Genomic DNA, 17,002 nt, shown 5'->3' with positions numbered 1-17,002 from the left:
AGGGGGTTGTGGTGAGGTGGGGGTTGATCTCTTCTCCCAAGTGACCAGCGATAGGACGAGAGGAAATGGCCTCAAGTTGCGCCAGGGGAGGTTTAGATTGGATATTAGCAAAAATTTCTTCACTGAGAGAGTGGTCAGGCATTGGAACAGGCTGCCCAGGGAGGTGGTGGAGTCGCCATCTCTGGAAGTGTTCAAAAAACATGTGGATGTGGTGCTTCAGGACATGGTTTAGGGAACATGGTGGCGCTGGATTAATGGTTGAACTTGATGATCTTGAAGGTCCTTTCCAACCTTAGTGATTCTGTGGTGGTCAACTTTGCTGAGCGAGAGCAGAAGTCTCCCTTGGCAGCAGGTCTATGACCCCTGCACCAGCCCACACCGTGTTGCACTGGGCCGTGGTGCCAGAGTCATGCAGGGTACAGGCTGAGCCAGGATCGGGCCCCTGCCATGTCAGGATGTACCCCTAAGCACCATCTCATGTACCTGTTCTGCTCCACCAGCAGCGGGAGGATGGAGAACAAAGCCATGTACCTTCACACCTTCAACGAGAGGGAGAGTGGCTCCATCTTCGAGGAGCCCTTCGAGGGAAGGAACCTCTCCAAACTGAACCTCTGTGAGGACGGTGAGTACGGGCTCTACGTGTGGCTCGGTCTGGGGAGGGGGCTTTGAATCTGGTGGCAGAAACCTGGAGAGCTTCTGGGGACACACACGGGAGCTTGGATTCCTCAGGAAGAAGCTCAGCAATTTGGATCAAACGGGCAAAGGTGTCTGGCCCGAATTAGGTGCTCAGCTCCGGCTGCGGGTCCCAAGGAACCGAAGCAGAGGAGCAATCCTGGGAAGGGGGTGCCCAGGGTGGGGGTGCCTTGGTGGAAGTAGCGCCGTGATGAATGCCTGTGTCCAAAACGGAGCCAGAAACTTCTCTCCTGCTGACGTGGCCTCACTGGGAGAAACGCTCGAGGATCCCACTGCAAGGAGGTTTCTGTGCCTCCTCTCCTGTCCCCCCATTTCTGGTCGGAGAGGGGACCGACAGGGCGCCGGGGGCCTCTCGGGGTGCCCAGGATCTCATTCAGTTCTGCCACTGGCCAGGGCTGTGTTCCAAGGAAAGTCACTTGGCTTGCTAAAGCTTGGGTTTGGTGGTTTTGGGGTTTGTTGTCTTTTTTTTTTCCTCCAAGCCTCTTGCATGTGGTCTTGTCCAGCGATGCCCTGCAGCGGGGATGGTAGCACCAGGGCTGCGCCGCAGGACGCAGCGGGACCTGCCTGCACCTCCTGCACATCTCAGCTGGCCTCTGTCTGCACTGTGGTCTTGCTGAGCCCTTTTTCTTTCTCTCTTGCCCCGCAAAATGCTGTCCATGCTTCAGCAGATCCAGGCTTGGTCCCCGAGCAAACAGCCCTGATGAATTTTTTTCCCCCCTGAGACCTTTGCAGCCGGGGTGGGAGAGGCCAGGCTGGCAGAGCTGGGTGCTCAAGCGGAGACGCGAGGTCCCCTTTGCCGGCAGCTTCGCTTAGAGACCTGTGGGACTGCTGGGGAAAGTGGTCTTGTTCTGAGCAGGCTTCCCAGCACTGCTGTCCCCCACCACAAGCGTGGGATCGGGGTGATGGGGGACTCGCCTTCCTGGTTTTAGGCACGTGGGACATCCCCGGGATGCTGGGAACGCCCAGACTGCCTCCGGGCGCTTGCCCGCGCAGGTGGCTCGCGGTGGCTGTCACGAGAGCCGCGACGTTGCTGTGTGGGTGTCTTCTCCAGCCCCCGGGATGGGGACAGCTTTGAGTCTGGAGAGTGGATTTCCCACCCAGGTGAAAGCCGAGCCTTGAATGCCGTTCCCCAAACTCGATGTCGCCCTGCAAGGGTCCCGTCCCCCTCGCCCTCAGCAGCGCGTCTGCGCCTGCCTCTCCCCGCTTCCTGCAGCAGAGAGAGGGGCAGATCCTGCCCAGGGCTGTCCCCGCGCTCTGCCGCTCCGCAAGCGCGGCAGGGCCGTGACGGAGCCGGGAGGGAGGACTTGGTGTCCCCCGTGACTGAGGCCACCGTTCCCAGCAGAGACCTTGCCCCGGCAAGGGACGGTTCAAGGTATCTCCCTGGCTTTGGTATTTTTGTGGCAGGTTGCCCTGGATCTGTCAGGGCAAATCTACTCATCCGTAAGTCGCCCCGATGCAGGGCTGCCCCCCCCGAGGACCCCCATTCCCGCGGGAGAGGCTGCTGGAGCGAGGCTTGCGGGGCTGTGCCCGGTCTGCAGCCGCACAAGGCGAGGGCAAGGTCAGCCCCGAGCGCTTCACCGCGGGGGTGGGACCACCCGAGTCCCTCCTGGGCTCACGGCAAGTGCTCGCCCTGGGGCTGAGGACCAGTGCAGCAGCCTGCTGCTTGCCATGGCCCCCAGGACCGCAGCCCCGGAGCCCCGCAGGGCGCGGGGGACGACGAGTCCCGGCTGCTTTCAGCCTCCCACCTCCTGCACCCCCCCCGACCGGGCAGGCTGCAGCTCCAGCTCCCCTGGGCATGGGCAGGGGGAAGAAATATTTGCTTTTCCCCTTGGTTACTGGCCGGAGCCCGCCCGTGGGCTCCTCGGAGCGGGCTGTTGTGAAAACCCTGCTTACGCAGCTGCGGTCCCTCCTGCTCTTCCGAGAGCCGCAAAGAGGAGTGGGTGGTTCGGGGCCCGGGGCCAGCTCCTCCTGGAGTCTCCCAGGACCTGATATAAGTGTTAATGTCAGAAAAATATTGCAGCTTTCCTCATTCCGAAGCCCTCGGCTCCATCTGTTTGGCCGGTGACAGCAAACGGGAACCTCGTGCGGGTAATGAGTTGCAGACGGAGGGGTCCCGGCGGAGAGGCACCGCCTTTCGCACCTGAGCTGGGGCGCCCCGCGTGCCCCACGTCCCCGCGGGGTCCCCTCTGGGTGCCAGCGAGCCTGACCTCAGCACTTTATCCTTTTGGAGCCCCAAAATGGGGCTGAGTTAAGCGATACACCCAGTGTAACCCTTTGCTGGCTGGAGACTTTTTGCAAACCCCCCCGTCCTCCAGCAGGACAAGACAGATGGACCATCAGCTGGGGAAGGACAAGGGTGCGGTGGGGAGGGGACCCAGCCAGGCTAGGGACACCCCAACCCCTTGTACCTCCTCTCCCTCTCTGGGCCAGCTTGGACCCACGTGGATGGGGGGTGGGATGGGGTGAGGTCCCAAAGCCCAGCAAGGATGGCCTTGGCTGGAAGCGGGCATTTGCTCATGGATGTGGATGAGCGTGGTCTCCTCCCCAGGAGGTTTGGCTTTGGGGTTGTGGTGCTTCACCCTTTCTGCTGGGCTGGTGCTGGCTCTGGATCAGTGCTACGCTGTGCCTCGGGGCTTAAGGGGCAGAAAACAATGGGATGGAGGCACCCACATGGCAAGGGGGTTGGAGTTTTGGGCTCTTCCTCCACCTTTTGTTGGTGTCTCCTCAGAGCCATCTTGGATCTGGCAAGGGGCAAAGCCCGGCGGTGCTAGTTGACCTGGCACGAAGTTGCTAGTTCTCAGCTGCTCTCGGGAACCTTGTGTTTTTGCAAGGGTCCAGCACAAAAGTGCAGGCACCCAACACCCTGCACCCTGTCCCAGGAGCATGGGGTCACCAGGAGAGCCAAGGCGTCAGGCTGGAACATCACTGCAAGCCTTGGGGCTGGAGACAGAGAGATGTGGGGTCTGTATCCAGATCAGGCTCCGGCTCCCACCCAAGACCATGACCTGGCCCAGATTTCCACATGAGCTCGAGCTCTGAACATGTGCAAAGCCCAAAAGCAGATGACTTCACTGCTGCTGGGCTCGTGGCACGGGAGCTTTTCCGCCCCTTTTCTTTCCTTGCATTTTCCTCCCGGCTATTTTATTCATAAAACCCCCCCTCCTTCGCACGCGGCTCTTGCTGCTTGGGCCTTGTCGCAGGGGAGCTGGCGTGGGTCTGGGCACGCAGGGGCTGCCGGGGGGGTCAGGGTCCAGACGTCTTAGACCCACAGCAGGGTCTGGGTGGGAAGGGGCCGTCAGAGGCCATCTCGTCCCACCCCTGCAGTGAGCAGGGACATCTTCACCCAGAGCAGGGTGCTCAGAGCCCCGTCCAGCCTGACCTGGGCTGTTTCCAGGGATGGGGCATCCACCACCTCTCTGGGCAACCTGGGCCAGGGCTTCACCAGCCTCCTTGCCAAAAATTTCTTCCTTACATCCAGCCTGAATCTCCCCTCTTTTAGTCTAACACCATTACCCCTTGTCCCGCCTGCCTCCCGCCCGGCAGGGGGATTCCCAGGCTGCAGGCAGGGAAGGCAGGGGATGGGGACGATGGGTGGGAGCTGGAGGGGTGACGGCTCAGCAAGGGTGGGTGACGCTGTTGTTTTCCTACGTGGGATCCCCACCGGGCCCTTGGCACCCCAACTCTGCCCGTGCGGGAGGGACGATGTGTGCGTGCTGCGGCGGGGCTGCCTGCCCCCACCCCAGCCCCGTAGCACCAGCACGGGCAGGGTCAGGTCTGCCCCTGCCTGCTGCCTCGCTGCGGGTGCCCCGGCTGCGTGTCAGCCTTCCCCCGCCAGCGCGGGCTCGCGCCGCATCGACGGTGCCGACGCGGGGCGAGCCGTGCGGCTCAGCGCCGGGGCGTGCGGAGCCGTGCCTGCGCCCACGAGGCGCTGCCGAAATCGTATTTGCAATATCTCCCGGCGGTGGGAGAGGGAGCCCGGGAGGGCTGGGTGCGTGACGCGCTCCCCGACACCCCGCTCTGTCCCCAGGTCCCGGGCAGAGGGTGAAGGCAGCAGGACGCTGCGGCCGGCTGGGCTCCTTGGCTGCACTGAAGTACGCCGTGGTGGGACTCTACCTCCTCGTCTTCCTCATCCTCGTCGGAGTCTTCATCCTCGCAGGTAAGGGCTGAGCCTGGGTCTTCCCTCCACGGTGCAGCAGTACCCCAGGGTGATGCTCCCCAGTGCCGGAGCCCGGTGCAACGTGAACCGGGTCCGGCCATCAGCACGGGGCCGCGTTTCTGCTGACACCGCGCTGGCGTTCGGGAGGGTTTCCACGTCATCCAGAGGAGGAAAATACGGGATCCAGCAGAAGCGGGCGGGCGTCGCCTCTGCCCCCCGCTTCCAGCTCCTTGGGGGCTGCAACACGAGTCCGCACAGGCTCCGCGCTGCATATCTGGAGCAATTTTGATGGAAGCTTTGAGGCTGGAGTCGCTGCGGGGGCCACGCATCATGCGCCGGGGGTGGTGAGGCTCTGGAGAAGCTCAGGACCCCCATGTTTGGGGCTCGAATCGTCCCCGTCACTAGGTCATGGCTGCTGGGCTTGCACTGACCCCCCCGTTTTGCTTGGGGTAAGGATGAGCCCCGGCCCCATCGGCGGTGGCGATGCAGGCAGGGTGTTACCCTCGCACAGCACGTGCCAGCGAGGCGCCTGCCTCCCCTCTCCGGCTTTTTGGAGGGCGCAGGGATGAGAAGGCCGCTCGCGAGCGCCTGTAATTGCTCCCAGCCCCAGCTCATCCCTGCATACACATCCCACGTGGTCCGCGTCGCCGCCGGCTTGTTTCCCCCCGTCGTGCTGGAAGCAGTTTGGGAAGATGCCTGCTTTAACCCGCGGTCCCAGTACCCCCCCCCTTGCACCCGCACCACCCCCGTGTGGGGCTCTGCTGGGTGGGGGGGCTTGGATGGGTGCCGCAGCGGGCGCGGATGGGAAATGCCACCACCAAGGACGGGCTCCTCGCTTCCCACCCGCCTCCTTCCCTGCATCCATGGGGGAGGAATATATGGCGGGGCTGCCCTTCCCAGCCCCAGATCTCCACTAGCTGCTGGGCAGGGCTGAGCGCTGCCCCTGCACCAGCCCTTCGGGGTGGTTCTCTGTGCCTTGCCTGCGCCCTGCCTGCTGCAGGCAGCCGGGGGGGGGATGGATTTCGTGTTCAACCCCAGCTGCGGGAGCGCCAGCACCGTCAAGGCAGCCTGTGTCTCTGGCAAAGGGTGGATTTAGTTTTGTTGAGGTTTTTTTGTTTTGTTTTGTTTTGTTTTTTCCCGGCCTAGGGAAGGGACAGAGAAGGTTTTGCTGGAATTTTGAAGCCTCTCCCACTTATTTCTTGCATTACATTGTTTAAATGTTGTTCTTGGCCGGCGAAGCCCCGAGCGAGGGATGCCATGAGTTGTGCAAAGAGCTCGGGACAGGCGCTCTTGTCCTGGGCTGAGCTACAGCTGCTCACCCGAAAGCAGCTCCAGCAATGACAATAACATTATGGCATCGGCTGGTGGTGGGGAGAGCTGGCGGCTCACGGGCATCTTTAAAGCCCCACCTCCTGGAGTCCCGTGACAGGCAGGATTTCCGCTTTCAGTAAGACCCCAGTAAAACCACCTTACCCCCTGGGTTGTGGACTGCAATCTTGGAAAAGAAAGGCAAAATGAAGGGAAAAATAATCTCTTTCGTTATTGCTTTCTGCATGTCCTGAACTTTTAAGCCAAGCCTCTGGCTTTGGATGTAGCTGACTCACAAGGTCTGGAGCTGGCCGTGGATGCCCGGAGCAGTCTTATCACATCAAGGAAAACCACAGGCACGGGGCAGTCTTGCAACAGGGCGAGGAGACCGTATCCAGCTGTGAGCCATATGTGGCCCAGGGAGCCAACCCTGATGGTCCTCAGCTTCAGGTGTCTGTGGCTGAAACCTCGATACTGGAGCTGATGGTCCTCAGAGGACCAGGACTGGCTATCCACGGGCACCCTTAACAGGGGAGGGCTTGGCTTTCCTGTGGAAAACCCCACTTTGTGCTACTGGAGACCGGACACCAACTTGCCAGAGCTGAGATCTTCTAGCCAGCATCCCTCATCTCCCATCAGAGGGGAAGGTGCACAGAAAGACACAGCGTTTAGTGAAGCAGACTTGCTCCCACCTGCCCCCCGGGCTGGGAGGAGCTGGCCACGATGCTGTAAGAACAGCAGCACCATCCGATGCCCTCCCACGGCCACGGCGAGGACCCTGCTCAGAGCACGTCCCACCTGGAGCCGACCCCGTCCCGCCCAGCGCATGTGAGCGTGGGGTGTTCCGGCTCATCTCCAGACCTGACGCTCTTCGGAGAGAGCCGGGGAGCTGTGGTACGCTGGCTGCTCCCCAAAAAGCGACTCGCACCACGCTGTCTGGGCGAGGGTGACGGGGAAACTGGCCCTTGCCCTCCGCTGCCAGCATCCCTTCATCCCGGGGCCGGCAACACGGAGCAGGGATGCTCCGCCTTGCCTTACTGCGCTGCTTCCCATCTTGCCGCCGGGACAGGGGGAGAATTCCCCAAAGGGAAGCACGTACGCGTGCGAACGCGCACGGAAACGTGCAAACGCACACCCGTGCGCTCCACGGTGCTTCCCGGCAGGGCCCAGGCATCGCAAGGGAACCCCCCCTGCCCCGGGATAGCCCCCCACCACGTGCCAGTGTCCCCGGCGTGTGAACCTGGGGGTTTGGGCGAGGCGGCTCCCCCGGGCATCGTTTTGAAGCCGGCTTGGGCAGGTGTCCTGCGACTCCCAACACGCTCCGTGAAAAGGGGTTAGAAAATGAGTAAACTGCTAAAAATACCGTGAACCACCTCGGAGCTGTGGAAACAGGATGTTTTCAGCAGCAGAGCCGGGGTGGTTTCAACACAGCCTGCTGTTAATATCCTCTCTTGCAAGCCTGGCAGCAATTTTTTGGCTCCTGGGGACGCACAACTCCCCTTCTCCCAGTCCCCGACCCCCCCCGCTCCACCTAGCCCAAGGTTAGGACTCCGGTCTTGGCTTTTTTCCAAGGTCTGGTTTAAATCCCAGCCGCCTGCGTGCACAGACCGGCACTTTGGTGTTTGAACCCGAATCCCTGCCCTGGCCCCGCGCCCGGGCACCCCGAGCACCCAGCCCTGAGCGGCTCCAGCAGCAGCGGGAGACCCGGCAGGGCTCATTAGGACACAGCTAACGAGCCAGGCGCCTTCGTGTGGGCATCTGAACCGTGGCTACGGACGGGCATCCGACCTGCACCCCGCCTCCGTGCTCATGTTTGCAGTGAGGCCACGTTTCCACGCCTGGCGCTCCAGGATGCCTGGCAGAAGCGTCCGAGGAAACGAGCACCCTCCATTTCAAGAGCTGTAGCCCCCAAAACTCGTGATATGAGGATGCCGGTGGAGGTGAAGGCCACAGAGCCGCCACGTGAGCGCTCCCCGATCAGCTCCAGTGCAGAGTCCTCCTGCTCCCAAGGTCTGCGCCGGCAGCCCCCCGGGCCACGAGCAAACCTCAGCGGCCGAAAAGCTCCGGCAGCGCAGCCCTGTGGCCCTGGACCCGGGCTGATCACCCCCAAAAGACTCACGCTGGAGCCGAGCGCTGGCTGCTCCCCACTGTCCCCCGCTCCCCACCCTTCCCTGCAGCTATTTCCCCCAGCCCGGGGCTTGGTTTCCACCCCTCCCAAAACGCTGGAGGAGATCTGCTCCTAGAGCTGCTCTCCTGCAGGGCTGGGGCCGCGCGGGGTTGGGCTGGAGGTTTGGGACGTCCAGCCCCGCTGCCGTTGCGCGTCCGGCCGCGCGTTGCGCCTCGCGCTCGGCATCTGCCCCACTTCCCCGCGGAAATAAAACGCGGGGGAGCCCGGGGCAGTACCCCTGGGGCCAAATCGCCATCGAGCGCCTCCGGCTTGGCGACCGCGCTGAGGCGTCCTGCGAGGTTTCGCCTGCAGCCTCCGAGTCTTCCGCGGCCGCGTAAGGCTGCGCAGGCGGGGCGGGCAGCGCGTGTCCCAGGGACGGCGAGAACATCCGCGTCCGGCAAAGCGAGCGTCTACCTGGCGGCGTCCCCGTGGCCACGCGCGAGCCTGGAAGCGCGGGGAGAGACTCCGGCCGCACGCGAGGGTGCAGGTGCGGATACGCGCTGGCGGCGGCGGCCACGGGGCGCGTGCGGCGGGGCGCGCCGTGCGGCGTGCCCGTGGGTATTTACGTCCGTGTATTTAGCGACCCGAGGCGTTCCTCTCCCTGTGCTTTTCCAACCTCCCCGCGCCTCGCCCGTGGAAACCCCCTCTTTTCTGTCTCTTTAGGGCTCTCCTTCCCCCCCCCTCCTTCCGCGCCCCTTCGCCTTTCAGCACTTTCCCCACCCGCGTGCGCGACGGCGGGCGCGTGTGCGAGGCGCGACCTCGCACGGGGCTGGCGCTGCTCTGTTCAGAAGGCTTTTGGGGTAGGACCACGGGGCTCTTGCAAGCCTTTCCTCCTTGAAACACGGGTTTGCGCACACAAACACGCATGTGCGCGTGCACGGACATGCGTGAATGCGCACAGCACACGCGCGCACATGCATGCACACAGCGCGCACAGGCGCACGCAGCTCACGTATGCGCACACGCATGCACGCAGCGCGCGCACGCATGCAGCCGGCACAGATAACACGCCCAGACACACGTGTGCACCCATGTGCGCGCACGGGTGCGCGCTGCAGCCAGGAAGACGGCACGTCCCCGAAACACGAGGGTGGGGAGGGAGCAGCGGCTCGCGGAGCCCTTGGGGGACCGTGAGCTCACCCCGGCTGCAGCTGGCCGCAAGCTGGTATTTTGGGGCTCTGTGGCGGGGAGTGCGTTTGCGCCGGGTGCACACGTGTGTCTGGGCGTGTTATCTGTGCTGGCTGCGTGTGTGTGTGTGTGCACGCACGCTGCGTGCATGCAGGCGTGTGTGTGCGTGAGCCGTGTGCGTCTGCGCGCACGCCGGGCGCGCGCGTGTGTGCGTGCCTGTCTGCACGCGCGTGCGTTCGCGTGCGCGCACGCGCATGCCCGTGCACTTGCACGTGGCAAGCCGCGCCGCGTGCGTGTCTGTGCAGCTGCGCCGCGTGCGTGTCTGTGCGCGCCGCGTGCGTGCGCGAGCGCGCGTGCGTAAGCATCTGCGCCGCGCCCGTGCCTGCGTGCGTGTTGCGAGCGCGTGCGCGCCGACCCGGCAAGCGCAAAGCGGGAGGCGGAAGGTTTGGGAGGCGGGAGAGCTGCTGGCACGCGCACGTGTGCGTGCCCGGGGCAGCCCAAGGCTGGAGGCGTTGGTGCTTCCTGGCGCGGTTTTTGGCCGCGGGACGCTCCGGCGCGGCCTGGGCTGCTCTCGGGTGGGTGGCTGCGGTGCCGGGGCCGCGCAGGGGAGAGCCGCGGGGGTGCCGGCTGGGCGTTGGAAGCGATTTAGGGGAATTTGGGGAACTCCGCGGGCTTTGCAAGGAACCGCGGGTGCCAAGCGGGGAGCTCGCCCGCGCTTCCCAGCCCTCGGCCACCGCGGGACGCGGGATTTGGGTTATTTCTCTGCGCGCCGGCCGCACAGGGTTGCTTCCCCCCTTGCTTGACGTTGTGGTGTCCCCCCTGCAGCGACGCAGGTGACACGCAGGGACACGCGGAGGGGACCGAACAACCCCACCGTGTCCCAGGAGGAAGCTCCCAGCTGGCAGGCTGCCGCCCACGGGAAGCAGCGGGGTTAATTAACGGGGGGTGATTAAAGATGCCTTCGGTGCCTGGAAGATGCTCAGCTCCTCCGTTACGGCACCCGCAAGCCCGTGGCAGAGCTGGGGGGCGGCTGCTCGCCCCACGGTGCTCCCAGAGCCCCCTCTCCGGGCACGGCGGGTCCCCCTGGTCCGTGTCCCCCACCCCGGGCACCCAGCGCTGCCGCCGCGGGTGGCCCCGAGCCCCGGGGGGGTGCTGGAGCCCTTCGCGTGTGCACGGCTGCTTTCGCCCACTCCTTACTCCTGCGATTTTAATTCAAACCAAATGGCTTCGCTCGGTTTCTCCTCCGTGGAAACGAGGCGGGGGAGCTGCCAGGCCGGTCCCGCGCCAGCCCGCAGCATCGCGCCAGCCGGAGCCCCGCCACAGCTGGAAGAACAATGGGGATTATGTATTTAAAAAAAATATATAATAATAATCTCATTATTCATGTGGCTTTGGCTTTGAGTCCCCAACCCCGCGCCGCGCTGGAGACCCAGCGTCGACACGAGGCAGAGGGAGAAGATGTTATCCCCTGCCCGGATCAGCGTTTTTGGGGTGCGCCAAGGCGTGTAACAGGGTGCTGGAGTGTGGGATCAGGCTTTACCGGGTGCTACTGGGCTTGCTGGGCAGCGGGTTGCTGGAGCAGTGATAGGAGCCGCTGAGAGCAAGAGGTTCCCCCCCCCCAAATTTCCAGGTTCCCTCTCCAAACCCCATCTCGGCGCTCTGGGAGCTGGCGCGAGGCCAGGAGGGGTTTGGGGAGGGTGCCGGGACGGCCGGGAGCTCCCTCCCCCCGGGGGTGCGGAAGTAGGGATGGGATTCCTCCCATTCCAAGATGCGGGGTGGGATTCCTCCCTGGGGATGCGGGACCTGGTACTTGGAGGCTGACAGCAAACCACGCCCGGAGCCTCGGGCAGCCGCGAGCCAGCCCGATGGTCTTCATCAAGGGGCTGAGCTCCGGCCCGGGGGCAGCGGCCACAGGGGAAGCTGATCGTCGAAGTTAAAACCTCGGTGGAGGAAGAAGCAGTTTTTAAGGTCTGTTTCTAGGAAAGGGAAGCGGGTGCTTTTAGCAGCCGGTCCTCTGGCCAAAGGCAAACACAAGCCGGGCGAAGCCGCGAGGCAGAGCTTTGTAGCACCGTGACCCACCTGGCAAAGCCCAGAGCCACCCCAAGCCCGGAGCTGTTGGGAGCGTTTGGTGTCCTTTCTGAGCGAGGTATCTCCTTTTCCAGACCTTCAGCAACCAACCTCCTCCTCCAACCATGGGGAAGAACCTTGGGGCCAGGGAGGGGATGATGGGATGAACCTTTTGGGGTTTGAGGTAGGGCTTCCACCGGCAAGCACCAAGGAACAGGGGGAAGTCCAGGTGCTCCTTGGGAGGAGACGGGGTTGCACCACTCATGAGGGTCCCCACCTCCGTGGGGTGGTTTCTGATGCCCCCTCCTCTCCATCTCTTGCAGTCTCCAGACCACAGACTTCCCCCGAGGACCTGAAGGCACTGATGGGGAACGTCAACCGCCTCAACGAAAGCTTTCGGGACATGCAGCTGAAGCTGCTGCACCTGCCTCTGAAGGGTGATGTTCTGGATCACATCTGGAGGCTCCAGGACCTCCTGCAGAACCACTCGGACTCCTTGTTCCTCATGACGGGGTCACTGCAGAAGCTGGAAGGGCTTCTCTGGAGCCTGCAGACCCAGGCTAGCCAAACCGACAAGGCAGTGTCCAACCTCTGGGACAGCTTGACCCAGCAGAGCGACACGGCTCAGCAGGAGATATACAAGCTCTCCGTGGAAGGCAACAGCAGCCGGCTGCTGCTGCAGCACCACGACCACCTCCTGAGCCACCTGGGCAGCAGGGTGGAGAGCTTGAGCGACCAGGTGACGGCTGTGAATGGGGCCATGGACACCATGAACAGGACCTTCTCCTACGACGTGAATATCCACCATACCCGCATCCAGGACCTGCAGGTGCTGATCAGCAATGCCACCGAAGATGCCCGGCAGATGCGCCTCATCCACATAGCCATGGAGGAGCAGCTGAAGCACGAGCTGGCCATCCTCAACAACGTGACGGAGGACCTGCGGTTGAAGGACTGGGAGCACTCCATTGCACTGAAGAACATCTCCGTGATACGGGGTAAGCTGAGCACGCCTTGTAAGCAGCTCCCTCGCTGGTGCCTGACGCTGTCGTGAGGGGGAAGGTGTCCTCAGTGCTTTGGGTGGAGGTGGAAATGGCCCCTGTGGCATGGGGATGTCCTGTGGGGTTGTTGCAGGTACTCTTTGGTGTATCAAATCCATCAGGCACTACTGTTTAGATGTCTGCGGTGTTCAGGTGTCTCCATCACCTCGTACTCTTGGACTCTCCAAATGCTCCTCCATCCATGTTAGGAAGAAAGCTCCCAAGGTTGTCTCAAAGATGCCAGCAAAAACCTCTGCCAGGTCCCTCCCGACCATGAAAGTGAACCAGAGCGAGCACGGCAGAGACGGTGGGTTTTTGACCCTGCTTCATGCTGGGTGATTAAGCAGAAGGCTGCCCACCAGCACCCTCAGTCATCATCAGTCACACCGTTTGCTTGACCGTACATCCCCTTTACTCCATTTTCCCCCTCCCTTCTTCTCCTCCTTTACCACCCTCAGCCCCTCCCAAGTCACAGACTCATAGAATCACAGACTCACAGCAGGGTTTGGGTGGGAAGGAGCCGTCAGAGGCCATCTCGTCCCACCCCTGCAGTGAGCAGGGACATCTTCACCCAGAGCAGGTTGCTCAGAGCCCCGTCCAGCCTGACCTGGGCTGTTTCCAGGGATGGGGCATCCACCACCTCTCTGGGCAACCTGGGCCAGGGCTTCACCACTCTCATCGTGGTGCAATGAAGAACCCATCCCTGCTAACTCTTGGCCATTGACTCTAGTCTTGCTGATCCCCTTTTTTTGGTATTTATATGGTTGCCTCAGTATTCCCCCTCCTCAGTCTGCTAAGCATCTACTACCTTTTTCTTCTGCAAGGTCCAGCCATTTGTCACACCATTATCTCGAGAGTGTAGCTGTATGGCCAAGGTCAACCATCTGCTTGGACATTTCTTCATCTCTGATGTCAGGAATTTCCAGCTGTTTCATATCTTACTGTCTGGCTGCTGTGGGATCACCCACTTCTCTGCATCCCACAGCGCTGGATCTCCTAGGACAGCCCAGCTCCAAGGGGACCAGGTCAGGTGGAGATGCCTGCACTGGATAAAAAACCCATGTCTGCGGTGGTGGACCCCCATCCTCTGGCCTGATGTGACTGGGGAGCAGCAAGAGGAGGGTCCCTCTGTGCTGCACCAAGGGAGAGGTGGCTTTTGCTTCAAGGATCTTGCTGAAATAGGTGAGGGAGCAAAGGGAGCTGCACTCTTTGGGAGCAGCTTGGCTTCATGGGATGATGGGGAAGGGAAAGGGTCGGGCGCCTCAGGAACAGGGGCAGCTGAGCGGGGCTGTGATGGGAGCCAGCAAAGTCATGAACATCTTTGTCACTTACGGCATAAGAGCAAGGGGACACCCGATGAAATGGTGGGCAGCAAGCCCAGGAGAGGCTCGGCCCTCTCCCACGTGCCACCTTTTCACCCAGCTGGAGCTCCTTGCTGCAGGACCTCATGGAGGCAGAAACCCGAGTGGGTCCAATCGGAGCTGGACAAATTCAGGCAGGACATATCCGTGGCTGTTAAATGCCATGACCTGATCACAGTCCCAGTGAATAAACTGGCCATGGGAGGGGGAAAAGCCATGAAGAGACACAGAAGAGCTTGGTGCAAGCTCTTGGGTGTGGAGCAAGTTGCTGTCCCATTTCTAGGCTGTTGGTTCGCACCTGCGGAGATGCAATGGGATGTTGCTCGTTTCTGGTGCTTCCAGCTGAAATACCAGATGGGGAAGGAAGGGGCTGACGCCAAGGAACTTGCTCTCTCCGGCCATCTGCTGAGCCGAGAGGGGACAGATGTGGTTTGAAGCGCAGCAGCTACATCTCTCCATCCAGGCCAACCATCACCCTCGGGTACCAGCAGCTCACTGGGGTCATTTCCCCTGTGCTTGGGGGGCTGTTGGGTCCCGATGCCTGGTTCGGGGCTGCTGGGACCACGTTGCTCCCACTGCTTTCAGGTTTTCATAGCTGCCCACCCCCCCCCCCGCCCTCTCTTCCCCCCACGGCCATGGGGAGGATGTCACCCTCTCTTGGACGAAGCCACCGAGGAAGGGAACTGTCACGGAGCTCGACGCCCATGGGCCGTGTTACTCTAGTGAACACGAGCAGAAAGCAAAAGCAAATCCCCTCCTGACGGGCACCTGATTTATCAGCCGCTGCTCCGACACGTTCCTGGCGGCCCCCACCTCCCTCTCTCCCCACCCCTCTTCCCTCCCCGCTGTCGGCAGCGGTGGGGCGCGGGTAATTTAGGAGCCTTGTTGCCCAGCTGGCTTTGCCCCGGCTCCGGACGCCTGTGGATGAATCCGCCACGCTCCCGGCTGGCTTTGCACCGGCAGAGCCCGTCCTGGGCTGCATGTTCCTTCCCCAGGACCTCAGCTACCTCAGGCTCTGGCTTTTTGCTGGTGATGGCAGCTCGGGGAGGTCCCCAGGCTCGTCTCCAGCAGCCGGTCATGCCAAGGAGCTCGCGTGTCTCGGGGAGGGCTTGGCTGCGCGGCGCAGGGGGGCTCTGGGTCTTAAATAACAGTGTCACCAGGAGGGAGGATGCCCGGGGTCATCCACCGCTTGCACAACTGGCTGGGTGGGATGTGCTGGCTCGCAGCGGGTCTGGCGGGGTGGTTGCAACGGTCCCAGCTGGCCGTCAGAGCTCTGCACGTCATGGAAGCCCTCATCCTGGTAGTTTTGGAGGGTTTTTCTCCTCCACTGGTGCAGTGGGCAGCCCAGCCCCGTGCAGGCAGGAGGGTGAAGCAGGGGTGCGTCTGGGCTGGGGTTTTCTTTCCTGAGTGCAAACCTCAAACACTGCGGGGTGGGGACTGGCTTGGCACGGTGTCCACAGTGCTGCTCAGCCTCTCCCAACCACCCCTCCCATTGCTCCTCCATCTTCCACCCCAGCTGCTCCCTGTGTCCCATCCCACCGGCTATCCCTCGGGGATGGGACCGTCTCTGCTCATAGAGCTGCCTGGATGAAGCCAAGAGGAGATGTTCTGGTCGCTGGTGGACCACGGGGCACACTACTGTGGGAATAGCTCTGAAGGATGAATGACAAAACCTGGGAGCCAGCAAACATGATCAGCCCGGAGAGTCTGCCCATCCCCAAGTCTTGTTTCTAACCCCAGGCATTAGGGAGAGGGAATAAGGGACAACATAGCTCTTCCCTGGCTGTGTCGTCCCAGCCTCCAGCTCTTATGGAGCAGATGAGATTGCCAGTTGGCCATGGTCATTCTCCATGAAACTTAGTCCCCTTCTTAGCCTGTCCATGCCCTTGACCTCCCTGACATCCCATGGGATGGTTTTCTGAGATGGTGGAAGGGATGAGATTGAGATGAGATGAGATGAGATGAGATGAGATGAGATGAGATGAGATGAGATGAGATGAGATGACGAGATGGTGGGAGAGGACTGTGGGGCTGCACTGTAGCAGCTGATTTTAAGGAGGAAAGGCAACTCCAATCCCAATGAGACGTGCCCCGAGCAGGCAGTTCCCATGTCCTTCTGAGGGTTAATGGAGCTGAGCTGGGGCCCTTGTGTGGGTTATTTCCCAGTGTGCCCACAAAACCAGAGCAGATGGAAGTTGTTGGAGCTGCCCCCGCACAAGGGACCTCAGCCGAGCCGTGCTGGAGCCGGCACGGGGGAAGCAAGACGTTTTGTGTCAGCAATAGTTTGGCTCCAGTGTCGCTGTGGGACCCCTTCCCTTTGGCGAGGATACCTGGGGCAAAGTCAGGGTGACAAAATGGGAGACCTTTCCTCGGTGGCTCCCAGCGCAGACGTTTCCAGGGTTGCTTTTGGTTTTGCTCACGGTGGGAAAGCATCCGTTTTGTCTAAGCGAGTGGTTTTCAGCAGCCCAACCTTTGCTGGGGAGGGAAGAACTTGACCTGAACCCAGGAGCATGGCTGGGTCATGCAGAGTTTTCACTGCTCACCCTGGGACACTTGGGGCCTTCAGGCAGGAGATATGCTGGTAGAAAAACCCCTTTGCCTTGACAGTCCCACTGGTACCCATCAAACTCACCATCACCTCTGTAAAGCCACGGGTCGCTGGCAGGCTCTGCTCTCTGTAATGCCCTGTAGACTGAAGTTAATGATATCGACTGATTTTAATACAATCCCCATTAGTTCCTTATTTCGGAAGGGGTCGGGTGATACGGGGCAGCCTAAACTTACCCACGTTATTTGACTTCAACAAACTGGCATGACTTGACCTCCCTCTCGCTCTTTTGGGGCACTGAAACCCAATGGCTGTACTTAACACCGTCTATCTCTGCAGTCAGGTGCTTCCTATTGCTTATTTATTTGTCCATCTATTCAATTTTTCAAACTCCAGCAGGCAAGTAAGCGGATTGAAGAACGTGTAGTTTTCACCATGGTGAGGGAGGTGAAGCCCTGGCCCAGGTTGCCCAGAGAGGTGGTGGATGCCCCATCCCTGGAAACAGCCCAGGTCAGGCTGGACGGGGCTCTGAGC

The 17,002-nt window shown here is 61.6% G+C and overlaps 1 protein-coding gene across 1 annotated transcript in view; it reads left to right on the top strand.

Moving 5' to 3' along the window:
* Nucleotides 1–510: 510 nt before the first annotated feature.
* SCARA5 (scavenger receptor class A member 5) overlaps nt 511–17,002 on the top strand; it is a gene marked incomplete at both ends in the record, with an annotated part of 36,568 nt that continues 20,076 nt past the window's right edge. The window contains 3 exons of the mRNA XM_081998247.1: nt 511–622; nt 4,721–4,849; nt 11,843–12,517. Coding sequence (XP_081854373.1) covers nt 511–622; nt 4,721–4,849; nt 11,843–12,517 — 916 coding nt within the window. The remainder of the gene's footprint in view (nt 623–4,720; nt 4,850–11,842; nt 12,518–17,002) is intronic.

This window comes from Phaethon aethereus (genome assembly GCF_964289735.1).
Source record: "Phaethon aethereus genome assembly, chromosome: 3".
Classification (NCBI taxonomy): Eukaryota; Metazoa; Chordata; class Aves; order Phaethontiformes; family Phaethontidae; genus Phaethon; species Phaethon aethereus.
This window is presented reverse-complemented; position numbering and strand designations above follow the sequence as displayed.